Genomic DNA, 27,038 nt, shown 5'->3' with positions numbered 1-27,038 from the left:
GAAGGGAACAATTAATAGCACTCGTTGTAAAGCGCTTCAAGGGTCAGAGAGTTTTGAATTATTCCGCGTCCTTTCCCCTCAAGAGCGAGAGAACACACTTGTGACTTAAATCTACAAAATGAAAAAAATGACACTCGATTTTGTCGGGGTTGATACAGACCGTCAGATATACATGTAAGTGTGAGGTCACAGATCATGTTTTGGGACTGCCCCTCGAAGATGTGCTGTTGCTCTCCAATAGGGGGTGCTGTTCCCTGCCTTCTCCCCCTGTGGGTAAACTGTGTGATTGAGCTTCTCAGTTAGAGCGAGAGAGAGAGCGAGCAGTGGATCTGTCCCCGCACGACCCCCCCAAACACCACCGCCACCACCACCAAATTTATCCCAGCTGACACAAAGTGAGTCATGCCTAAATTTCTGTTCTTTTCTTCGACTCATCCCATTAAATTGGACATTATATAGGGAGAATAACGGTGCGAAGGAGCCGCTGCAGTGTCAGCGCAGGTGTGGGGTTTGGTATCCGTCTAATGAGCACACCTCTATTTGGTTTGTCCTAAAATGGCTGCAGACGTAAATGAAGTTCAGTGTTGATTTGCTGCTGCTGTGCTCAACGATTTCAACGTAGAAACAAACATAAAGAGACGTAAAGACTAACAACTCAAACAGACATTTTTCACACCTGAGAGGGGACAGAATCAAGTAAATATGATCAATATTGTGTATACATTTGGTATATATTTAAATTTAATTTGTTTTTCCTGAAAATCCATCCACTAGAGTGGACGTTATGTACCAAAGAGCATATTCTGCCTCTTGGGCTTAAAACCTGAAGACTATTTAAAGGTGCACTATTTAAGAATTTTCGTCTAAAGCTTTCAAAAATCAACAAAATAATTAATAGAATTTGAAGAGTTCTGACATCGTGTCAAAGACGTCTGTGTATTGTGTCGCAGAAATATCTACTGAAGTTAGCATGCTAACCAGCTAGCCCCTTCCTGAAAAACTCAGCATTTGTTCAGAAGATGATTTCAACAGTCGGCCAGTTCCTACAAATTGCACCTTTCATCTTGCTGTTTTATAAACGTATTTTGAATATACTTCTTTTAAATGTTATCATAGGTCTGAATAGAAAACTGCAAAAACAAGGCAGAATTTACAATCCAACCGCTGGAATAAAAGTATGTTTCTGCAAAACCACAGATAAGTTAAAATAAAAGAGGACGTCATCATGGTTTACTTTAAAATACCTGCTTTGGACGCCACGATCATGGAAGGATGTGGTCCCCCCCCCCCAAAAAAAATGTTTTGGTTGCCAGAAAACACCTGGAAATATTTACAGGTTCCATTTAAAAAATATCAACTTTTGATGCCAAAAAATCAGCTGGAAATACCCCACGGTGTCCTTAAAGATATCAGCCGGCACGACTTGAACTGCGGTTGGCCTTTTGGCTGCCTTGTAATCTGTAAAAACGCTGCCACCTTCCTTCTGATGTGAAAGTCAGATACACATATATTATGAATCTGATGTCCTAATAAGAGCACGACTATTTAATTTAGAAATATTATTTTACTGCTCTGGTTTTCTGAAAATAAAAGGATTCAACGATAATACAAGGTGCGTCTCCTCTTCCCTCAGCCACTTTGAATTTATGATGCAATAGAGAGACAAAGGTCATAATCAAATGGAAGTTGAAGCATTTGGTCGTAGGGACACGGTACCACAACTTAAATGGTTCAAAATGGCTCCCGAATGTCCGTTCACTAAAATGGATGCCATTCATGGAGGGGTTAAGCCAACATTTGGCACAGCAGCACTGTTCACTGTAAATAAATGCTGCGACTGAGTTATATTAAGTGAAGCATGTTTCAGTTTTAAAGAAAACAGTAATGTAAAGATCATGTAGAGGACAAATGGGGAGGGAAACCCAAACGACCTACACTTAGTGAGGGCGAACCTGCTGCAGTTTAGTCTGTGATTAATGAGAGAGAGAGAGAGAGAGGGGGGGAGGGAGAGAGAGGGAGAGATGCTGGCGGGCTCATTTGCTCTGCTGTTCTTGAACGACGGCCGATAGCTGATATCCAATCAGATTCAATTTGCAGGGGATGTTTTCATTATGCCTGGAACATTAGTCAATATGTCTGCCCCGGCTCCGGCTCAGGCAGATGAGACTTTTTAGTGGAGGCCCAGGTTCAGCTTTCAGACACAGTTGGACCTAGAACAGAGCAGGAGGAGGGTGAGAACACCTGATGAGACAGATGTTGAACCATTAGAGAAAAACTTAATTAACCTTCCTGCAGTTTATTTGTGGCAATAATTACTGAAAGAACAGGTACCTGGAATTGATCATTGAAAAGTTATGACAACTAAGTGTTCGTTTCATGGTCTCACTGATTTGTTTGTCAGTTTCAGAACTATTTATTTTCACTTGAACAAATGATAAAGTGGAGCCAATGAAGGACGAAGCGCACAAGTTTATTCCCTGGGAGTTTTTACTTGAGGCACGAGAGCACGAGATGATCAAGGACAGACCAAGTCTTTTTTTTTTTTTTTTTGACAATATGGCCCCTTCACATCCAAATTAAAAAGTGTGCTGCAGCTCTGTCTGTCCACCAATAAATGAAAAAAAGCAAATAGAAAAGATCAAAAATAGCGAAGCGGCTCCGAAGAGGCGCTGTGTTCTCCAGATCAGGTCTTGTACGGCAGATTAGGAAGTCAGAGTCCTGCAGTTTTTCTTCGAGTAACCCTGCATTTCCCTGTGATGAAGTCTTAAAGATCTGAAGAGCATCAAGAGACATATCTAAGAGAAGTGCCTTCGGTTTTTATTCATGTTCCTTCCCTTTTCTTTTTCAAGTGATCTGCAGCTTCAGAGAGAGGAGGGAGAGGGAGAGAGACAGAGGGAGAGGGAGAAAGAGAAGTGTTTTCCAATAGAAATGAGGCGAGTCGGAGTCGACTCTTCAGTTGGGCTGAGGCTGTCACCGCTCAGTTCAAAACATTCTGCCATGCAAAACAGCCAAAAAGCCCCCAAAACCTGTTTTATGACTTCGCTTTGAACATCAGGGAAACTCATTCACAAGCAGGTCAGTCTCTGTAAAACTTTAAGAAATGTTTAAAGTCGGTCCAGAGAAGCTATTGAGGGTTTTTCTTTTCCTTTTTTTTTTTAAATGTTTTTCTTATTTGGTAAATCTCTGTAATTACTTTCGTTTTGTTTCTCCAGCAGTTTGTGTTTTTCTGTCAATGAAGATCTTTGTCTCTCGCTTATTGGCAAGTAACAGGGAGTGAATTTGTCATAACCGCAACCATGCAAACACACACACACACACACACACATACACACACACACACACACATGGTTCTCATATTCTGGAGGACAGCTGCAGGGGTGTGGAAGCCTTGGGAAAATGGATCATGGACTCCAGCCAATCAACTTCCTCTGTAGCCTCCACCTGTTTGTCTGTATCTGCTGCTGACAATTTCACAATACCAAGAGATTATGACAACATACAGAGATTAATACACACATTCTGTAAGTGAACGCAATAGATTAGCGCTGCAGGGACATGCCTTTCTTTATGCCCCCCCCCCCCCCCCTTTTTTTTTGCAGTACAGTGAGCATGTATGTCTTTCTGCTTGCATGTTTGTCACTGAGGTTTATTCAACAGAGATTATGCAAATTTGTGTCTATTACACATCCTGCCCTAATTCACTAAACCCGGTTATAATTAAGACACACACCTACCGTGGAGAAAACCACACACACACACACACACACACACAGAGTGCGCGTGCAAAAATCACAACAATAAAGTGTTACCTTGAAATATTCCCTCGACCAAAAAGAGAGGCGTAGAGATGCTGAGACGATGACAGTTAATACGCCTTGATGTTTTTGTCACTCACAAAACAGAACGGCAGAGTGTGTGTGTGTGCGCGCACGCGTGTGTGTGCACGTACACATGTGTTAGTGCATGTCATGAGCGAGGCTGTGTGCACGTGTGTGTGAGCCGAGGGGGGGGTAGACGATCTTCTCTGAAGCGGCCCAGGCAGGCATCAGCACTCAATCATCCCAGATCTGCCAGACGACACCAGCAGAGAAAACACATTACCCGTGTCGTGTCGCCTCGTCTTCTTCTGTTGTCTTCTCTTTATTATATTTAGGGCTGCCTTGCCTCAGGGTCAGGTGACAATCTGCATTCTCTTTCTACAAGTTTTCTCAAAACTGTCTGGAGTTTTCTATTTTTTTTTTTTTTTTTGTATTTTATTTTTCAACGCCTTTTTTATTTTTTTTTTTTTCCTACCTCTCTGTTAAAGGGGAGCTGTTGATGGTTTTTAATCCCTACATGAGTCCCTTTGCAGATGACTCTGCTGGCATGGTGTCAGAGAGAAGCTAACAGAGAGCAGCGCTACGCATTAGACAAAAGATGAATACCCTCAGAAGGGAGGGAGGGAATAGAGAGAAGAGGCAAAGAGCCCATTTGAAGTGCCTGTCTAAGTTTTAGTAAAAAATGAGTTCTTTATAACGGCATATAAATATATAAATGAAACACTTAAAGACATTATCAGCCACTTTCATTCCCCTTGCCTTTTGTGTGCTGGTTGAGGTGGGAAACAGAAGGGAAGTAAACACATCTGCATATCTGAGTCATTGGTTCCAAGGGAGTTGTTATGGGCTGTCTCTGCAAATCTCTTCTCTGTGCTGCTTGCAGCCCACCAGCAACAAAATCACCCCCCCTACGCCGCTGATGCCGGGTCAGATATTTCAACAGCCTTCTCGCTGATGCACTTCGATTTGAGGCTGGCAAATCTGATTTCAGGTCTCCTGATTTCAAATGGCTGTGCACGCTTTTAGTTTATCTTTTCTCAGGTTCGAACACACGAGCCAGGGGGAGGCGGCGTACGCGTCACTGCCGTTTAGTGTCCACTTGACGGTAAGTTGGCACAGTCGGTGTAACGGAGTGGGCCAAGACCGGTCAGGCCCTCTGTCTACACGGTAGCCGTCACCTGGATAACCAAGCATGCCAAGCCTGAAGCCACATCTGAGGGATCAGAGTAACGGCGTCAACTGGCAGTAAGTACGGAGCTTGGGACATCGTCTCTCTCCACCTGCTTCACGGCGCGCTCAGATATACAAAACGGAGAGCACAAAAAGGCAAATATGGAAATCATTTTTCCTCCCAGTTCTTCCAAGTTCACCCCTCCAGTGTTGGCTGGCACATGCGGGAAATCTAATCCCCACATGTACTGAAGCCAGTCGCGTATTAATGTACTGTATGTAGTTCATTTGTGAACATTTACATGTCTTGTATGGAAATTCATCCACTCTGAAGTGACTGTTACATTATACATTATTACATGAGGCCACATGCCTGTTTCCTGCTTTCCACCTCCACCAGTTCCAGCTCCTTATCTCAGGAAACATCCATTTTCAAACCCAGCCTGGATTTTAATCTTAATAATAATAATGAGAAGAAGAACTTTATTTATATGGCACCTTTAAAAACAGATTTTACAAAGTGTTTTGACAGACAGACATACGTGAGACACTAGCCCAGGTTTAGGACAAGTTAGAACAAGAAGGTAAAACACAAACTGTCAATATGAAAAAATACAGTAAAAGCTACAGAAGTGGTACAAAAAATATACATAAAATCTATACAAAATAAAATAATAAATACATTTAGAAAAGCAGTACAAGGTGATGAGAAAAGAGCATCACGAATGAGGAGGCACATTAATGGATTATGTATTAATGTAATGATAAAAAATAGACATCCGTACAGTTTCATGACTGACACCTGACACACAAGGACTCACAAAGTGAGAATATCACCAGCCAACACTGGCGTGGCTGAAAAATAAATAAATAAATAAATAATTTGTGACATAATTGCTTGTTATTCTTTGTGATATAAACTGCTATACTTTTTGAGGTAATTGAACTTTACTTGAACATATGCATTTATTTGACATCTCTATTATTACTATTGTTTACTTCACAGATGACAGGCTGCATCAGAGCCAAAGTAGTGCATTTTCTAAATGAATTTATTTTATTGGCAATCCAATTTTGATTCCAATTTTGATCACAAAAATAGATAATCAGTCAAGTAGGTAATCAGTCGACCAATTGTATACAGTATTTACACACATCAGTATATGAATAATGCACTATATTTGTACTAAGCACATTTATTGTCAGAAAGCTCTACTCAAGTAGTCAGTTTCAGGTAAAAATGTGGAATTCACATGATTCACGTGATTTTACGTGCTGTGTTTTGTTTTTTTCACCAATCCGAATGTGAGAAATGTTTCGCGTGAAAAATGTCACTTTCACATACGGACATTTTTATCCGCATGTCCAATAAGGCCTGCCACTTGTGAAAAATGTCCAGTTCAGTCCAGTGTGAAGAAACAAATTTCATGTGGTTTTATGTGTGAAAAGTCTAAAAAAGAAAAAAGCCACTTACATATGAATGTATGCAATTCACATTCAAAAAGAAGATGTCACATGTTGAGATGTTCATTCACATGTTAAAAAAGGCCAGTCACTTGTCCAGTTTCAGTGAGACACTGTTTTCTCCTCGGGTGAAAATGTTTGCTTACATGTGAAAATGGCCAAGAACTTGTGACATTATTCATCGCAGAGCTATTTCAATCATGAAAATGCTCATTTCAAATATGACATTTTCATAAGGTTAAGCACTGTGTGGTCATTTTGAAACAGATTACAGCATTTTGTGTTCTTCCCATATATCAGTACCTATTGTACCGTGTACACTGCTGTAGATTGGGAAGAATAACTCTGTAAGGCAGAGTGTTACTGCAGATGTATCTGTAGTTGAACACAGAAACGCACAAAATGCAACTACCGATTGATTAATTCCACCACTGCTCATAACAAGGTGTCAGAGCCGAGCAGGTCAGGGACAAGTGAAGCACTTTGTACTCCGTTATGTATGATTCAATCGCCATGCCTGGATTTCCTCTGACCTTGAAATCCTCTCCCTTTTCTCTTGTTCAGTTTGTGTGTGCGCGTGTGCGTATGTGTTTATTCGTTCTGGTTACTGTGTGGACTCTTTCACGGCAGCTGTCACCCCCAGGACCGGGCTCATACAACAGGAATAATGAGCAACTATTCTGCTCTGACGCAGCGAACCAAACAAGGTTCACAAAGAAGGACTCCGGAGGTCAGGGCTGAGCGCTGTCACACAGAGGCCGCACACCCAGCACACACGTACACAGCGCACACACTTCTTCACGGCTTCCACTTTTCTCGCATGCGTCCCTTGTGTTTAGGGGGTCACCATGGCAACGCTGCCCTCCGCGGGAAAACGGCTGGGATGCCGTGATGGGGTCCTGACCATCTAGATCATCGATCTACAAGATTTGGTGGCTGTTTCAAAGAAAAATCTCTTCCTGCGTTGTTGAGACTCGCGATCGATGAGAAGAAAATCCCTCGAACGGGACCTGATGAATTTACACTCCCGAGATATTCACAGTTTACGGGCTGTGTTTGTGTGTTATCGCTCGCTTGTTGCATGTTCCAGTAGATCATCCTGACTGTATTTGGTTATGTAGTGTGTGTGTGTGTGTGTGCATGTTTGTTTGTATGTATATGTGTGTGTTCCATGGGCACTTCCTGTGGTTAAGTCTATGCAGCAGAGATGATTCATGACTTTCAGTGTTGTTTCAGAGAGAGAAAATTCACACTATAAATGTGTCTCTTTCCAACACTCTGTCACACTTATAGATGTACACACACACACACTCTGGCGCTGTTGTGTTCGAGTGTTCCAACTCCCACACGAATAGACAAAAATGAGTGCATCTTCGTTTATGCTAACTGACACAAATGAACCAAAAATATCCTTAACATGCACTCGTTTCGCACTTCCTCCGACTAGCAGCTCATGATTGTGGTTATAAATATCATAATCACATAACAATAGGCAAGATTTACTCAGCGGTGTCTTATAAATTCATTCATATAAATAAGCAGTTTATATAACAGATTACTTTCAGAAATCTGTTTCTTAATTCAATGCTCCGCTGCGCTTTATCAGGGAACGCTGCAGCACATTTGTGTCTAAAGTACAAAGGATGAAGTCCTTTATGGGTTTTTTTTTTTTTTTCTTTTTTTCTGTGGTCCTGCCTGTTCTGGCGTGCACCTCGTGCTTAGTGGAGGTCACAACAAAACAATGGCCCACGGGAAGTGAGAGCAGGCTACAAAAGCACGAGAGCTGGAGAACATAAAGGATAAAAAAAAAAAAAAAAAAGCGCGCGTATGTGTGTGTATGCTTGTTGAGATTGATACATTTCCTGCAACGGCGTAGAAATTATTCCACGGTTAGTCAAAGTAGCAGCAGAGAATTCAGTCTGTCGCTCACCTTATCAACACTGCCAATCGCGTTATCTTAGAGGGGAAAGTCCGCGCACAGGAAACTTTACAGTTCACTTACAGTATCCATTTACAGTTCAGTCAACAATTTTCCTTTTTCAAATGAAGCCACAACTTCCTCATTGCTGATTTTCCACGCCTCTCTGATGCTCTCTTTCTCTTTTTTTTTTTTTCCGAGTGTTGCGTCACTGGGCTGTGGTTTTCTCACTACTCACAGTGCACAGGAAGCATGTTGGGGCAAAAACAGGTCCCTGTCACTGTTTCCACTCCTCACTGAGGACCACAGAGCTAAATTTAAACCCAATAACAAGATCACAGGTGCCCAAAATACTCACTTCCCCATACATAGAGGTTTAATTTAACTACTCGGAGCTATTTTTACTTAACCATGTTAATATGCTTATGTCTGGGCTGAGGTTAAGTTTACTGAGTGACGCAGTCGGCCACAAAGGAAACAGCCCAAGCCAATTAGCGATGCTCGGGGTTACAAGGGAGTTAGTCGGGACGGTTAGCCGCCTAAAGCTGAACTGCCCATGATGATCACATGAACAGAGTCTGGTCAGAAGACTGGCAGCGACATGTGTGCCACCTGATACCTGACCGAGAGCCAGCAGCGTAGTGTTTTGACGCAGATGTGCTCGTCATTGATCAGTTTATTGGATTAGCCCTTCGCTTGGGCTGAAAGTGCGCCAGAGACGAAACGATGCGACTTGTGACGTCTGTTTGTGTCAGAAAAAGTAGCTCTTCCACAGAAGTCATATTTGAGGAACTGAAACGTCTGCCACCTCAAAACCTGTTGGATCGGGTGTCACACGTCTGTCGCAAAAAATAGAGTCTGATCGGGTTATTTTGATTACGTTTTTTTACGGTTCATGAGCTCCGTGCCGCAGAAAATGGGAAGTAAGAAAAAGACGTACGCTATTAATAAGTGAGAGGGAAATACAAGCAGTGAATGGAAAAATGCAAACGTGAAGGAACTGAGGAGCTGAGAAAGAGGTAGCATTTAACGAGCTGAAAAAAAATGTGGAAGGGAGCACGGATCAATCACGGCGAGAGGAGACACGGCTGTTGTAGCGCCGGCGAACGCCTTCAGATCATGTCGGGGGAATATGTCTGTAAAGCAGCGGCAGTATCAATATCAGCCCCTTTATCTGGAGCAGCGCCTCTCTCCACTCTGTCTTTGTGTCGAGGGTATTGTGAGGCCTTCACCGAACCCACCTCAGTGCGCTGCCAGCCTACGTTCAGTGTGGAGGAGGAGGGGGTGGTGGTGGTGGGGGAGAAGGAGGCCAGTGGACGGCAGCCAGGGCCTGAGTGGGTTTTACTCCAGCTAAAGTTACGCACTGCTCACTGTGACTACTGGCTCCTCTAACTGAGTCTGGCTGGGAGCAGAGCGGGACAATTACCCCCGGACACTGCCGAGTCACGTTGGCCAAAGTCTGGTCTGGTGTGTGTCCATGTGGGTGTAAGTTCAGGCGCAGAGCTATTGGATCAGCTTTTTTCACCACAACTGTGAAGAGCACAGTAATAATAATGCCGCCCAAATGGCACGCCCACCGCCAGCAGCCCTCTGACTCCACCAGCGCTTGAATGAATACACTTCCGTAGTAGTATGTATACTGGTGCATTTTACTCGGATCATAATCGGGTGACTCGCGTGCATACTCGTTTCAGCCAAGCATTCGCTCAGCTCCAGTCCAAACCCAAGAATTTAGATTGTTTTAACCCCTCATCATAAAATCTTTCGACCGCCTTTTCGCCTTAAAAAAAGGGAAATTAAAGCAAGAATCATTTTGTTCCACTGTCACATGTACATTTTATAATCTGTATCAGCTTTTCACTGAAGCTTACAAATGAACTGTAAAATCTGAGGCGACCAATTACATCATGATGAGCAAGTAGACTAATCAGTTTAAGTTGTTATAACTCATACAACTTCTATGCAATAGTCTGCTTCACTTGTTAATGCAGAGCTAATTGGTTTCCTCGCTTTTTCAGAGTAAAAGCAACTCTTAAAGCAACTCTTGGTGACACAACATGAGTTTGTAATAGTAAGGTCAAGCTTTATTTAATCAGGAAATCTCATTAGAGACTCAAACTTCAGTGACAGTTTAAGGGGTTAAAGAAAAGATGAACACATCATCAGAGGCAGCAAAGCCTCAGTCTCAGTTTCTATTTCATTGTCTCTCTCTTTTTTTTTTTTTCTCCCTCTGTAACTTCCTGCCTCCTACTCATTCCCTCTCATTTATTCCCAGCTCTGTGTCTCCATCCCTAACTAACACCATCCCTGTCCTTTCACTAACGTGGGCCTATAGATAGACTAACATAAGGTAGATGTTGCAGGGCTTTGGAGAAAGCAGATTAGCTCTTATTGTCACTTGTAGAAAATGAGCCACGGGGCCACGCTATAAATAGGCCGATTTAGTCCACCCCACTACTCAGAGCTTGGCAGGAGATCAGGCTCGGGAGCGCAACTTTAAGGCCAGGGTCAGTGTGTTACTATGGCGACACGGCCACGATAGTCGATGTGTGTCAGGGGGTGAGGGTGCGCACCAGTGTGTGTGTGTGTGTGTGTGTGTGTGTGTGTGTGCGTGTGTGTGTGTGTGTGTGTGTGTGTGCGCCTCCCCCTCCCCAGTCTCCAGCAGCAGCAGCAGTCAGTCAGTCTCCCAGCCCCTGTTGAGAGAGAGCACGTTGGGTAACAGCAGTCTGGAGTTCCCCTGGATTCGCTCCAGACCTCCTCTCCCTTCCCTCCTGCCTCTCTCTCCCACAGTACTCCCCTCCCTCTCCCCCCTCACCCACCCTGCTTCCCCTTCTTCCCACTGACTTTTTCACTGTGGAGTGATATGGGGTGTGTGTGTGTGTGTGTGTGTGTGTGTGTGTGTGTGTGTGTGAAGACATGCTTGTCTACTCCCAACAGCCCGTACAGTACGACTGCTGGTTTATTTGTCCTCTTCACAGCGGGCCGTCTCCTTTTCTTCAGCACCACCCTTCCTCTGAACACCGCTGTCGGACCGTCTATCCATTAACCCCTGTAGGCTCGATCTCCCCGTTTACAAAAAAAAAAAAAAAACAGCAACTGATCTGGAGTCAGTGCCTGCTTCCTCAGCATCTCAACACATGTGCTCTGACTCATTTTCTCTAGTTCCCCCGTTCCGAAAATGAGGACTGCTTTTCAAAAACAATTTGTGGCTATTTGTGGCTCTGGCCGAGCCCAGTCAGAGCCCCATCACCGACACGATCGTCATCATCATAGCAACAAAATGTTGGGTAATGTGTGATGAAACACTCAGAGTGTGTATCTCGTGGGTGGATTGTCAAGGTGGGCTCTCTCAGAAATCCTTTACTTTCAAAGAGATTTACAGTAACTTCAGTCATTCGGGTACTGAGGAGGGAGTCACCTTGTTCTTGTTTGAGGTGATTCAAAAGTTCAGCTGTTCAACGTGCACATTCATGATCAAATCCAAATTTGGTCCTTTATTGTTTTTGATTTAAAAAACAAAACAAAACAAAAGAAACGCTAAAATGCTGAGTAGAGGAATGAATCCTCCAACGGCCCGATCCCAGAAGGAAACAAGTTAAGCGATGGAATCACGACAGGCGCTGAGAATAAAAGTAGCTGAACGTCAGTGAAAGATGTCAACAAGGCAGCACAATTACCGAGGGGGCCTGTTTTAGCATGTTTACCTGCACCCACTCTATTCAGCGTTTAGCCTCCGTGCCAGAGGAACAAGCCGCCGCACGCTTCTGCCACAAAAGCACACAACAGTCAGTAACTCACCCTGCCATGCACCCGGCGCTGACAAAGCACATCGTCACAGTTTCCGAAACCTCTCCTTCCACTTTTGCATCACCTTGCATGCGAGAAAAAAAAAAGAAGAAGAGAGAGAAGAAATGTCAGTCTCTCGCATACACACACACACACACACACACAGCAGATCTTTGATAGCAGATTGAGTTTTACAGTTACACAATACATTAATAATACAGAACACACATTTTCCCTTTGATTTAAAGATGTAACATTTCCTTATTAAAATGTATAAAAACAACTTCACCTTTGTAGATGTTTGTTGTGTATTTACGTTATCCCAGATCGGAGAAGTCCTAACTTTACACAAGGTAACTGTCTTTTTGATTCAGTCGCCTATAGCTCTTGACCTCCGCGAGGATCAGAAAGTGATGAAGAAAGTCAGCAAACGTGACTCAACGTCATGTGAAATGCAACTTTAACACATAACGTCTTATGTGAACATTTCTGCCCGAGTCACTCCAGATAGATTTTCACCACAGAGGTTAAACGTATAATGCGTAGCTTCTACAGCGAAGGGGCCCTGTCAAAACAAAATAAATTCTTGGATGCTGGATTAAAACCAGACCCCCCTGAGGATAAAAAACTGGAGTCACTTTGGATTCTGCTCTGATCCGGGAGGAAAGTCCAGAGATTCATTGTAAATTGTTTTTTTCTTCACTCCTGTTTGTCAGCCTGACTGCAGCAGTGTTGGTACATTGACAATGTAGTAAGTGCACAACTCAACCAAATATACAACAAAGGTGTAGTTGTTTTTAGACATTTGAAAGCAGAATTCCTACATATTGTGTTTTTAGGATCGAATACAACAACTCTCCCGATTCCACGCCGGTTACATCTTTGGTTTTGCTTTGACTGAGAAACCCTCTTGACAGAAATGACATGCTGTGCTCTTATTTTTCAACCTTTTTAAAAGTTCTGTAAGATGAACAATATTTTTCTTTCTATCCAGCACTCCTAGAAACAAACTCGAGTTACTGAGATTACCATGAGTAAGACACGACTGGAGGACCTGGTAGCTATTTTAAAGAACCGAGAGGCGAGTGTAGGAACTGAATGGGCAAATGTCTAGCAACTGCTGACGTCAGCAAAGTCTAGCCCAAAAATATTTATGTGCGTTCCCAAAAAAAGACTTTATTAGTTGCGATTCAAGACGGTCATCTGAGGGTAAAGTCGGAGATGAAGACTGCCTGTTTGTAGCCCCTCTGATTAAGTAGATAAGTGACTTAAATTGGATCAGTTTATTTGTCTGGCCGGCCTTAAACAAGACCACAGACTCTGGGACGTCTGAGCCACAGCCACTGAATGAGAACGAAACACAGACGGCTTCCTCTTTCCACCCATCAGCCGCGCTGCTCTCTCTCTGTTTTCTTTCTTCCCCTCGCTCTATCGTTTTCTCCGACTCAGCCCTGTGATATCACGGAGCAACGGACGTGACGTCACTTCCTGTTTGGTTTCAAGTCGCGCCGAGGTAGCAGCTTGCTGACAGCTGTGAGCGGAGCTGGAAAGATGCAAATAAACGAGGTCAAAGGTTAGAGCTGGCTGATTGTAAGTGTTCGTAAGCCCTCACAGCTGCTTTTTTAAAGTCACAGTGGAGCCTGTGACCATTTTTTCCTTCTCTCTGGTGCTCGGTATGTGACTTAAGCTTTGTGTCCGTGAGTGCACAGTTATCACACAGGCTGCAAATCAATCCATCCAGCGGTGTGGGTGCACGAGCCACTGAAGGTGAAATTTTCTGCGCAGCACAATGAGCAAGGCCGCATAGCTGGAGGACAATACACCACTATACACTGTATATATAAATATATATCCTGTATTATCTCTTCTGCCAAAAGCGCAGCAGTAAGAAAAACTCCAACTCCTTTTCCTCATCATCTGTCGCTAGTTGAGAGTCTCCTGGTGACAGACAGGCTGTGACACCCAGCCCTGGTAATAGAAGGCAATTATAAGCCCTGGCGAGAGCTGTGGCAATGGGGAAAACTTTTATACAGCCCCCCTCCTGGGGCGCTGACATGCAGACACACTGAAATTAATTGCTACAAAACATCAGGCGAGCTTGACGCACACATGCGCACAGTCAAACTCCTGGAAAGGAGAAGAATGAAAACAATACACATCATGCGACGTCGCATTGATGCTCGTGAGGAGGAAGGAGAAGAAAGAAAAGGCAGCAAAGAGAAGCAGCAGAAGAAAAAAAAAAACAAAAAAACAAAAAAAAAAACAAGTAGATCCCTTCCAACAAATCATGTTTTCATCTAAATAAAGAAGCCAAAGACAATAGACTCGGGTACCTTGGAGACCAGGAGGACTATTTCTCCATGGCAACCAGCGTGGTGTGTGACAATGCCGCAGTGCGAGGGTTTGAACCGCTGAAGCTGTCTGGGAATGCAGAGATAGATGGGGAGAGAGAGAGAGTGAGACCCGTGCTCGTAATGAGAACACACACTGTCACAATCCCACTGCGAGAAAAATGGAAGTTCACGACTTTCCAACTCGCGCTATTTTCTTCGTTTGACTCGGAGAGAAATCATGTTCCTAACTAAATTATGACACTAAGCCTGTTTATGTTTCCAACAGTGCGTATCCAAATATTCTCATACGTAAACATTTCTCTGGTGTTGCTATGGAGTTGTTCCTCTGTTAGAAAAAGCAGCACCATGTGGCCTCCGTAGGAGATTTATTTTAATTGTGTGGTGTATTGTGGCAGAGAGAATGTCAGGCTATATGCTTGGGTGTGTGCTGTCAGCACGCTTGTAGATACACGTAGACGGCCCTTGGACATGATCGTGTGTGTGCCTAAGTGGGTGTTTGTGTTCAATACGCCACATGCGTCGTGTGTTTGGAGAGCAAGACAAACACAAATAAAGGAACATGTCCATTTGTGTGTGTGCGTGCATTCTCGTTGCAAAGCTCTTTACTTCCTGTTTTATCCCTCCTCCTCATACATGTGTTAAAATCCTGGATTTAATTGAGATTGCTGTGCACAGAATCTCGACTCTGGCACCTGAAAGGGAAAGGAAAGGGTAGACCGGGGCGACTGGACGTCTTTTTTACAAACTGTGCACTGCTGCAAGTCTCAACGCCGTCCTCACCTATTTCTCCTCGTCAGCATCGCTCAACAACCATCAACATGCAATCTCCTTTGTGTGTCTTTATTTTTATTTGCAGTGCGCTTTATAGAAATTCATTACAGTGTCTGCCGCCAGCGTAGGCAGAAAAATAGTCCCTGGGCTCAGCTGAACTCTCACCCTCCTTTAATGTAAACACCGCTTACCAGTCACGTTTCTCCCATTAAGGTAAATGCGTGCATAATGTATGAATCTGGTCTCCTTAATCCAGTTGCACCATTAACCCGCACACCCGGCCGTTTCCGAGTCCTCTCGTGAAGAGAGTGGAAGAGAGGCAACTCTGACCCCCCCGCTAATTTGTAATAGATTATCTAAATTAAGACGCTAAAGCAAATTCGATTATGTACAATTACTTATCACTTGAGGTTCTTTCTTCTCTGGCTGCTGCAGACTTCACAGACTCCGCTGCTGAATCTTCAGTCCAAGTGACCCAAAGTGACATTGAGCCCCCGAGCAGAAGCTCCTGAAAAACCCATTGTCCCATAAGCCAAATGCTTCTGACAGTTATTCATTTATTCATTCCTCCCTCCTTCCACTCCTTGTTTTTTTTTTTTTTTCCTTTTTCCTTGGAAGCATATGACGGCTGTTGCGGTTCGTTGTTGTTTGTCGTCTTGTCTGTCTGCCTCGTCAGCCGTCATGCCTGTTGACGTGTGGCACTCAGAGTTAAATGATTATCGCATGATTGTAAAGAGTTGGGGGGCTTTTTCTGATGGAGACCTGTCTCCTCAGCCCTGTAGGCTATCCCACATCGGCAGTCTCCAGCTGAGGTAGAGGGAAGGGTTGGAGGGTGGGAGAGGGAGGGGGAGGGCAAGGAGGGAGACGGGCTTACCTGAATCAACCTGTCGTACCTGCCCCGAGGCCCACCTGTCAACAAGCCAGCGACAGTCGCTTTCTCCTTCACTCTCTGTCTCCGTCGCTTTCTGGCTCCGCTCTTCCATCACTTGCTCTGCCTCTGTATCCCTCCTCACCCATTTATCTCTCTGCCTCTCACCCTCTCTACCCCTTCACTTTACTTTAGCTTCGACACCGCAAAACAAATAAGTCTCACCTGAGCTGATGTGCCTCTCTCTGACTGTCATCTTCACTTCACAGCGAGTTATTGGGAACAGCTCCGGCCATTGGACGCAGGGAGACTATTTGTCTTGGCAACTTCTGATGTGACTCAAAACTCAAATAAACTCTGGAGAACAACTTAAAGGTTCTTGTGTGTGTGTGCGTGTGTGCGCCTGTTTGTATAACACCAGGTTTAGACAGGTCATCCTTTGAGAGAGTCGGGGTGATTTCAGGTTCGAGTTGACCAAATTCTCAGTAGCTCGGCCTCTGTGTTTATAGCCTTTGGTTCAGGGAGGAAAAGATAAAAACCAAACTATCTCCCCTTTCCTTACCATTCTCTCAATAAACGTCAAGGTCCAGGGAGTGAGCAAGGGTGATGGCGTGACTGTCTGATGCAATAATAAACCCACGCTGCATAAAGCCGCTCTTCCACATAAACAGATGTGGACTGGCAGGGCTCCACTTGACTGCGGACTAAAGCAAAGTTTAAATTCCTGAACGAAAAATCCTAAGACCGTTGTAGAATAAAAACAGGTCTGTGAGTCTGGATGTTTTCTGTCTGCTCCGAACTGTGTGTGTGCATGAGTCACACCCAAACGTGTTGGCTAAAGACAACAAGCGGGTTGCTGCTCAGTCTGGACGCTGAGGCCACATCTTTCTGCCTCCCTCACACCTTCCTGTCGGCGCCTCTGTCCATATGAGGACGTCAGCAGCGTGAGGCGCAGTCGGGTTTAGTCAGCTCGGTCCGCCAGCCAATAAGATACTTTGTCCCGGTGCAATAAGGCGCAACATCCAGGCAGCTTTGAAGTGAACTTTAAATGGATCTAGTCTGGTTTTTGTGCCTGATTTACTCCTCTTCAGCAAGGCCGACTGCTGGGGCGGGTTAAATGTTAGAGATGACAGCGGTGCTGTGAGAAAATCTGCAGATCAATACCAGAAGACCGAGAGCGAGTTAAAGGGTAACTCCACCAATTTTACTCCAAAGGAAGCTACATGTGATCTGGTTGATTGCCTACAGTGGTGTCACTCAGAGGCTTAGCTGCATTGTGGGTAATGAAGGCTCTAGGAAGGCAGGAAAAGGAAGAAGAATGTGTGGAATAAAAACAGTGATATCTTTTGGTTTCTGCTGTATTGGTTGTGACCATTTATTTTTTTTAAACTGTCCGTGATGAGTCCAACAGTGTCAGACCAGTGAAAAGTTTTTCAAACCCTGGTGCCTATACCAAAACACACTTTAATGTGTAAAATTGGTGGAGTTACCCTTTAAAGTACAGTACGGAGGTTTTATCCTCAAAATCTTTATAAAAGTCGGAACACTCTGCTTAAAAATGGCATTTCTAACAGATTGTTATATAATTTATTATTACCTTGTTAATCCTGATGCATAATTACATAAGCTTAATTTTTCTACGCAAATCACGATTATGGGTTTTTTTCATGTGATCTCTTCTCTTTAGAGGACATTAGAAACTATAACTGTAAGATAGAGTGGGCTATAAAGTACAGTATTTTTAACCTATTATATTGAAGTATAAAGCGGCATTAAACAGAAGGACTCAACTTAAGCACAAGCACTTCAAAACCACTCGACAGTACAGTAATTGATTAAATCTACTTAGGTGCTTTCCATGTCTGACTGACAAGAAAGAGTGAAGCACAATAGGAGATGTTCATGGTAGATGCCTCTCTCAGAAAAATACTTTATCTTTAGGTTTGATCTCACGTGCAGTTTGTACAAAACCTGTTGGATGAGCAAAATCTCACAATCAATAACAGCACAACGGGTGCTCTAGTTGGTGAGGCGTAAATAGTGATCCTATAGAATATGTTATTTTAAGCCTCAGTGGTCAGTGATCTTGGAACTTGATCTGCTGAACTAAAGTGGTAGCTTCGCAGGCCCCGAACAATAAATCCAGAAAGAGCTGACCTATTAAACATCATCACCGGCACTGGGGTCGTGCCGCCCACAGATGATGGTACGCATGGCTCAGACAAACAGAAAAGTGTTTTGTGACAACCTTTAAATGTTACCCGTTGCTGCGCTGTGACTGCAGCGCGGTGCGGGGAAGCCCCGTCCTTCTGTGACTCATCGGCAGCTGAAAGGTCAGGGGTCAGATCTTTTGTCATGAGCATCAAACAAACATGCCGGGGGCTCGGTGAGTCACACATCCTTGGGGGACGTGTTTGGTAATTGTGTCTCTGTCACCTACCACCTTCGGGAGGCAACAACAGGCAGATAAGCAGATAGAGCTGGGGCCCTGTTTCTGTGTGATACGCTAATACCAATCCTGCTCCGCGGCCTAAGGGGGGCGAGTGTAGTGCGACAGGGAGGGACGCCTGCAGTGACTGTGAAGTGCGAGCAGATTGTTTTTCAAACAAAAAAAGAAAAGCTCCCGCAGTAAAAGAAAACTTGTGATCCTTCTCCATATAATCATTCCACGGCGGCATTCCTGGACTCCTCTGAACAGAGCACAGAAAAAAAAGGAAATGTGTGGCTGCTTCAGCACAGCAACAGGTGGTGCCCCCTAATCTTCTGCATTGTATTGTAACGGGGTTAGATTTCAATAAGCGAGCCAAGGTTTATGATAACTGGAGCGCCGAGTTGAGGTGTCAAGGATTGGAACAGACAGTGGTGGATGTCTTCATCCACTGGAATCCCATTAGACCCATTTGGCTTTTTCATGCATGTCAATTAGTCAGGAGGTTTCCCGTGACCCCTCCACGCTGCCAGTTCCCCCGACATTTCCGACAGTTTTTTATCCCTCTCACGCCAGTTCGTCTTTTCCCAGGCGCGTCTCGCTCTGCGTGTAAAAGGTCAGGCCGCACACTCCTGCCGGCGTCACTTTAAAAAGCTGGGAGAAAAATGACATTTATCAAATACCCTCCTATCATGTTCACTCCTCCTCGCCCCATCACTCTATGACTATGGGCCAATATTCAGCCTGTCACTCTGCCCGAGACGACCCGGGCCTCTGCTCCTCTCCTATTTAATTATCAACCCTCCCTGTGTGCTACAGAGGCCCCAACACATCAGTGCCGCGTTTTTTATCATCTTAAAGTCTCTCACACCCCGGTCCCACAAAATAAAACTATGCTTACAGTGCTCCAAAATAGCCAGGTCCTTCCTCTCTCTCTCTCTCTCTCTCTCTCTCTCTCTCTCTCTCTCTCTCTCTCTCTCTCTCTCGCTACATTATTCCTCCCTCCCCATCCCTTCTGCCACATTATGTAACACGCAGGCTTTGGTAACTGTCATCGTCCACACTCTAATCTTGGTCCGCCCATCATGGGAGAACACAAGGCTGAACACACCTGTATGCTAATGGGGAGGGATTGCACCACCGGTGGGCGGCCCAGTAGGTGAGGAGGAGGTGTGACGGAGGAGCAGGAGTGTCTGTCTGTCTGTCTGTGTGTCTGTCTGTCTCCCTGGCATTGGCTCCTGACAAATGCCAGCACAAAGCTTGGTATTTGCTCCCACGTACACTATGTGGGTGTGAGGATTCTCTCTCGGTTTCTCTCTATTTTCTATTTTTCGATCGCCCTCGCCCTTCCTTCCCACCTTCTCCATCTCTTTTTCTCAACCTGCCTCCATCTCCTCGTTACATACAGTATTACATCTCTATTTCCTTGCGCCCCCCTCCTCTTATTTTTATGTTCCACCTCCTCCTCTCTTTTTTTGGCTTCCCCGTGTACTTCCTCATCTTTTCTCTGTGGCATATTGGGGCATGATTAAATATCAGCTCATGCAGGGTGTGTTTGTGTGTGTGTGTGTGTGTGTGTGTGTGTGTGTGTGTGTGTGTGTGTGCGTGTGCGTGTGAGAGAGAGAGAGAGAGAGAGAGAGAGAGAGCAGGGGCGTGGTGGCTGTGTAGGTAATGGGAGAGCCTGGCTTTCTCGCCGGCTGGCAGAGTGTTGGTGTTTCATCAGGCGAGCTAGGACTCCTCTAGCTGGTTTGTGTGGGCAGGATGGGGAACACACCGAGGAGAATGAACTGGCTGACCCAAGCGCGTGCACGCACGCACACACACACACACACACACACACACACACACACACACACACACACACAAACATGCGACAGTGCACACATCGTGCACATCGACATCCACACAAACACACAGACTAAATCTCCTTCCCCTGCCCTTACAGCATCTGGCTTCCACCCCCTCCATGCATCAGAGTGAAGGGAGGCCCAACCAGCCACTGCAAACTGTTTATCATCTTTATTACTTTATTACTTTTCTGACAGTTTTCCCTAACCTGATTTTATTACATTGTCATCAGATGATGAGTTCTCTCATCCGCTCTCTCCTTTCTTTCTTCTTTGCTTTGCCACAAATTTATCGACCCTGGTAACTGATGCATGACGGCACGGCGGGGCGCAGACAGGAGTTTAGATCTGGTCACTTTGTGCTACTCACCACTGTCATCGCCATGTCCTGAGCTGCTGGCCCTCTGCTTTCCTCCAGGCCCGGGGAGGAGTGGCACCCTCACTGAGAAAAACAAATGTAAACTTTTGTAGGAGTGTGTGCAGTGGGAGCACCATTCTCCTCCTGAAACACAACACGGCTCCGCGGAGCCACATACCTTCAAAAGTGATTAGATTTGATCATTTATACCTATCTGACTGCATGAATAAACAACATTACACATTCTCCAGCTGCGCCCTCTACTTCAGGCTTATTTGGATTTTGTGAAGGAGCCTCTGCTCCAGATCATCCATAATATATGACAGAATTTTGCTATCAGTCTAATGGGGGTAAACAGAGAGATTTGCCAGAGGCTGAATGGGAAACGCCTGGGAGAGAACACAATCCAGTAAAGACCAAAAACCCACTGTGTGCACCTGGATTATGTTTTATGTCTATCTATCTATCTATCTATCTATCTATCTATCTATCTATCTATCTATCTATCTATCTATCTATCTATCTATCTATCTATCTATCTATCTAATAATTAACAGACACCTGTAGATTACAAACATGGTTAAACAGTATTTTCAGTCTGAATCAAATAATATTTGATCTCACCTGTGCTGCCCTCAGCACCATCCGTCTCCTCTCTCGCTCTCAGGCCACCTCAAAGTGTCCTGCCCACGATGTTTCCCAATGAGGTTGCTCGCATATAGATCCAGTCAGCAGCAAGGGAAACACATTGATTTCCCGTCAGCATCCACCGAGGAGTGCTGGCGCGCCAGCCGAAGCTGGAGCAGCCGGGGGGAACATCGGTATCCCGCAGGCGTCCTGGCAGCTGTGCGCAGCGTTGTTAATGCGGCCCATTAGGCCGCTGAGTGGCAGAGAGATTCCCCGAATATTGAGCCGGGGACACCCCTCAATTAGACGGATCGCCCCGCACCTCGTCAGCATCCGCGGCTATCCGTTCTCATTAATCAATGACACGGCCGAGAGAGATGGAAAGTTAATTTAGAGGAAGTTTGCAACGAGCCAACAGAGTTTGCACGGTCTTATATTTTAATCCCAGAGCCTCAGAAATACCCTCATTTATATCAAAAGTCCAAATCAATTTACCATGCCGCTTAGTTATTCATAATCAATAAGGCTACAGGCTGGGAATGGATGGCAATGTTGATTACTGGAACGTAAAACAGGTTTAAGCCTTAAAGAAAAACATCACTTTTGGACAGTTCGTATTATTTTTGGCTCGTTTTAGTTGAAAATGCAAGTTATCATAAAAATACAGGATCGTTTCATTTGTGCTTGAACATGTTTTCCTATTCACCGTACACACCAGCCTCCGGTCTTTGTTGCTCTGACATTAATAAAACACGTGTACAGCAGTTTGCCTGTTGCACAGAGTCTGTCACATAAAGTCGAATAGCTCCGCTGAAGCTCGCCTTTAAAGCAGAGAAGCAGGACTCTGTTGCTGACATTAGTTATTGTGAGCGCAGGACATGATTTGCACTCCAGCCTCTCATTCACTGCCAAGCGGCGATCAGCGCTGCCTCAGGAAGTTCCAAATAAGGACAGGGAAATGGAAACCCACCGGAATAGGTCCTTATGTAGTCACGACCTTATAAGGCACGGCGGAGCCGGGCTTTCCGGCAGCAGCGCAGCCTGCTGCACAGATGGGAAATCCAAATCAAATCTATGGGGCGACCGGGACAGAGCAAGAAATATGCTGCTGTCTCTCGGAGCTGTTCTGCTATGAAGATACATCGATTCGGGAAAGAGGAAGAGCGGCGTAGTCTTCGCAATTTACTGCGAGAGCTTAATATAAAGTCTCTCCTCTCTGCTTTCCCCCCAGGCCAGCGTCATGTGTCCTCCACTGCAGTGCCTAAATATGGGCTTCCTCCGCTCCAAATATGGACATCTACGTCACGGCAAGAGGGTATATAAGATGCAGGGAAACCTCTCAGCTCAGAGAGCCCTGAGCGCCCACAAGAGCAACTGTTAGAGCAGAGATAGATAGACAAACACATAGAACTCCCTTACAGAGAAATATCACAACAAAAGTAAAAAGTCAATTCAAAACAACATCTATCCAAGAAGGTCAAAACCTAATTGGATAAGTAATTTAATATATAGATTAAAAAAAAAAAATCAAGATTAATTTGTTGATTAATTTTGATGAATCTTAGGGAATGAGTATAAAGGACACTTTTGATTTTTTCTGAAAAGACAAGTGGATCTGTACTCATCTCTGAGAGAAAAAGGAAAACAACAAGACAACTGGAGAACAAGAGTCTTGGAGCAGAAAACAGCATCTTCATCGGCATCAGCAGAAGTGTGCAGCGCTCCCTGAGCTGGGTTAAGTGATTTCCTCCACCTGCGAGGCACCGCTCTGCCAGCGTGCATCCAGCCTCCCTGCACTCCTCACCAGCTACCAGCGCAGCCTCAGCCGTGCAGCTCCAGCAGAGGATGGCTGCAGCCAAGACCGAGATGATCCTCCCAGCCCTGCAGATCTCAGAGCCCCTGAGCTTCCCTCACTCCCCCATGGATAACTACCCAAAGCTGGAGGAGGTGATGATGCTCAGCTCTACAGGGACCCCCTTCCTGACCGCCTCCGCACCCGAAGGTGCAGGCTTTGGCTCCGGGGAGCCAGCAGAGCCGTACGACCACCTTGCTGGAGGTAAGAACTGGAGATTTTCCTCTTTTACATTTGGTTCTCTGTGCTAAACATTCGATCTCATCTGCTGAGCTGCACTTAAACCAAGAGAAGAGTTAAGAGAAATAAATATCAGAACTTTCATTATTATTTATGCTCTGCACTGAATTGCTAAATTACATCATGAATTGATCATTTAGCCACAGATGACATATTAAGAAAACGTGTTTTATCTTGGATTCTGGTAACAAATTGTTTGCTAAAAACTGCAATTATAGGCTATACTTGAATAAGAATTGTGGCTGCTCAGGCACCAAACATCAATACAATAAAATCCTACAAATTAACAAAATTTGAGATATTAAAAATATCTGACATAATACCAATTTAATTCATAGCTGTAAATCCATGTCGACTCTCGGAGGATTCAAAACACTGCTCAGTCACTGCATGCCTCTAGACGCTCCTACAGCTCAATTCAAATTGCATTCCTAAAACCAGCTGAACTGCAGTTTCGGTAATCAATTGCCTCGGGCTCTGTGATGGGCTTCAAGAATGTGCGTGTTGGTGTGTGCATTTGTGAGTGTGGGTGTGTGTGTGTGTGTGCAAGACAGGAAGACAGACAGACTGAAAGAAAGATCGACAGAGTGTGAGCAGAGGAAAATGCGAGTAAATAAAGCTTGCACAGCAGCTCCTGTTGAGGTGTGGAAGAGGCAGTTTTAGAGTTTGTGGGGGGGGGGGGGGGAGTTTAGTTTGGGGGGTGTTTCTCTGCGTAGGCACCTGACTGATCAGGGTGACACACTGTCCACCGCTCTGGCAGGATTCCCCCTCTCCCTCCCTCCGGATATTGACAGTTTGATTAATGTCTCCCCTTTCTCTGTGCTCCCTGCAGATACGTTACCTGACATCCCCTTCAACTGCGAGAAGCCGGACCAGACCTACCCCACCCAGAGGCTGCCCCCCATCTCTTACACGGGCCGCTTCACCCTGGAGCCCGCCACCACTTGCAGCAACAGCCTCTGGGCGGAGCCCATCTTGGGCCTGTTCACCGGTCTGATGGGCAACATTGCCCCCAGCTCCAGCTCTTCCTCCGCTGCCTCACAGACCACCTCGTCCTCCTCTATATCCGTCCCGTCCTCCTCCACTTCTTCCTCTTCTACCTCCTCATCTCAGAGCTCCAGCCTCAGTTCCTCCATTCACCACAGCGAGCCCAACCCCATCTACTCAGCTGCCCCGACCTACTCCAGCCCAAACTCTGACATCTTCCCAGACCAAGGCCAGGCCTTCTCCAGCGCGACGGGAGGCGTGCAGTACCCCCCTCCAGCCTACCCCAATGGCAAAACCTGCAGCACGAGCTTCCCTGTGCCCATGATTCCCGACTACCTCTTCCCTCAGCAGCAGGGAGAGATCAGCCTGGTGCCCCCTGACCAAAAGCCCTTCCAGAGTCAGTCAAGCCAGCCTTCCCTGACTCCTCTGTCCACCATCAAGGCCTTTGCCACCCAGACTGGCTCCCAGGACTTAAAGGGTGTCTATCAGTCTCAGCTGATCAAGCCCAGCCGCATGCGCAAGTACCCCACCCGGCCAAGCAAGACACCTCCTCACGAGAGGCCCTACGCTTGCCCCGTGGAGACCTGTGATCGTCGCTTCTCACGCTCCGATGAGCTGACACGTCACATCCGCATCCACACGGGCCAGAAACCCTTCCAGTGCCGCATCTGCATGCGCAACTTCAGCCGCAGCGACCACCTGACAACACACATCCGCACTCACACCGGTGAGAAGCCCTTTGCCTGCGAGATCTGTGGACGCAAGTTTGCCCGCAGTGACGAGAGGAAGAGGCACACAAAGATCCACTTACGGCAGAAGGACAAGAAAGCGGAGAAGGCGGGAGCAGTGGCAGTAACAGCAGCTCCGGTATCAGCCGCTTCACCTGCCTCCAGCTACCCTTCACCTATCACCTCCTACCCCTCTCCAGTGTCTTCTTACCCCTCTCCCGTCACCTCCTGCTACTCCTCTCCCGTCCACACTTCCTACCCATCTCCCTCCATCGCCACCACCTACCCGTCGGTGTCCATGTCCAGCACCTTTCAGTCCCAGGTCGCCTCCTCCTTCCCCTCCTCAGTCGCCTCCAACATCTACAGCTCCCCTATCCCCACCCCGTTATCAGACATGCAGACCACTCTCTCCCCAAGGACAATCGAGATCTGCTAAGACAGAGAAAAACTTTTTTTTTAGTCTCTCCGCGCCTCTCCTTCCTTAAGGTTCTTTGAGGGGAAAGAAATCAGCATCAAAAGACTTTGTTTTCCCCTCCAAAAAGCACTTTTCTGTCTGCTCCCTGTGCAGTGTTAGGTGAATCTTGAGATTTACCTGAAAGAGAGAAAAAGACACATGTCAAGGACTGGGCAAAGACAATAGAAGATGAAAAGGGATTTTTTTTTTCTGACTCTGTAAAACAAATGCAGCACTTCAAATGCATACGGGACTCAACAGATAGAGAGTAGAAACCGGCACTGACAGTCTCTACTATCCGGTACACAAACACCAAGAGACAAACAGATTGCCAGCCGTTGTGGTGCTGAGACACGTTCGCCCTTGCAGGCACTCATACAGTACAAAAGACATTGAATGATATACATAAGCTACCATATATGTATATTGTACATGTGCCATGTTTCGTTTTTATCATTCTTTGGTACCATTGATGTGAAAAATTATTTGCATATTTGCATTGTATTATTTGAAGTGAGCAGGGCCATATTTTCTACATACGTTCTCTATTATGTAGTGATGATGCTGTGATACGTTTTGACATTGTTTGAAAAAAAAAAAAAAAAGCACTTAAGTATTCAAGCATGAGTAAGAGTGATGTTAGTTTCTGTTTGTAAATATCATCCACTGGTACGATCTCCTTCTCTCTCTCTCACATGTGACATATCGCTCGGTTATATGGAAAAACAGAGAGAAGACTAAAAAAAAAAGAAAAAGAAAACGTTCAAAAAAAAAAAAAATCTAAACAAGACAAACACTCCCGTTATTTGGTGCCTTTTGTGAAGCCTTGCTGATGTTGTGACTCGGCTGTGCGCGAGAGAGGATGCACTGCATCTCGCCTTAAGGGTTGAGGGAATATTTTTGTTACAGAATGTAAGTCATACTCAGAGGGAGGAAAAAGGGACGAGCTATGAGGGCACCGCTTCATTTCATTAGAATGTAAGCAAAAAAGGAGAAAAATTATAAAGTATATTTTTGTAAAACTTAAGTGTAAATATCCACATCTTCAAGAGCTGGAATGTTGAAGTTACCTACTGAGTAGGCATGGGATTCTTTTGTATGTTATATACATGCAGTTCATTATTTTGTGGTTATCTTTATTTTGTATTTGTGTTTGTTAAAACAAGTGACTGTTTCTGGCTTCTAAACACATTGAATGCGCTTAACTGCCAATGGGATATTTGGTGTACAAGATATCCTCCCAGAAATGAAATATAAATAAAAATATGAATATATATGTATATTTGTTTTCATTCTTTCTTGTCCGACTTTTGGGTTTTTTTCCACATAGAGAGGCGTCTCAATAACATCCCTATCCCGCCCTTCATT

At 45.1% G+C, this 27,038-nt stretch overlaps 1 protein-coding gene and 1 long non-coding RNA gene across 2 annotated transcripts; one reads left to right on the top strand and one right to left on the bottom strand.

Moving 5' to 3' along the window:
- Positions 1-2,097: 2,097 nt before the first annotated feature.
- LOC119007728 lies at positions 2,098-14,564 on the bottom strand. The gene is made up of 3 exons (XR_005071213.1): positions 14,490-14,564; positions 12,169-12,241; positions 2,098-2,210 (listed from the first exon to the last, which is right to left on the bottom strand). It is a non-coding gene; the product is annotated as an uncharacterized LOC119007728 (long non-coding RNA).
- Positions 14,565-22,769: 8,205 nt separating this feature from the next.
- egr1 (early growth response 1) lies at positions 22,770-26,449 on the top strand. Its single transcript, XM_037077581.1, has 2 exons — positions 22,770-23,465; positions 24,334-26,449. The coding sequence occupies exons 1-2, from the start codon at positions 23,255-23,257 to the stop codon at positions 25,650-25,652; spliced, it is 1,530 nt and encodes a 509-aa protein (XP_036933476.1). The 5' UTR covers positions 22,770-23,254; the 3' UTR covers positions 25,653-26,449.
- The last annotated feature ends 589 nt before the right edge of the window (positions 26,450-27,038 follow it).

The sequence above is a fragment of the Acanthopagrus latus genome, chromosome 18, assembly GCF_904848185.1.
Source record: "Acanthopagrus latus isolate v.2019 chromosome 18, fAcaLat1.1, whole genome shotgun sequence".
NCBI classification, from domain to species: Eukaryota; Metazoa; Chordata; class Actinopteri; order Spariformes; family Sparidae; genus Acanthopagrus; species Acanthopagrus latus.
The sequence above is the reverse complement of the archived record's forward strand: the minus strand, read 5'-3'. Positions and strand labels throughout refer to the sequence as shown.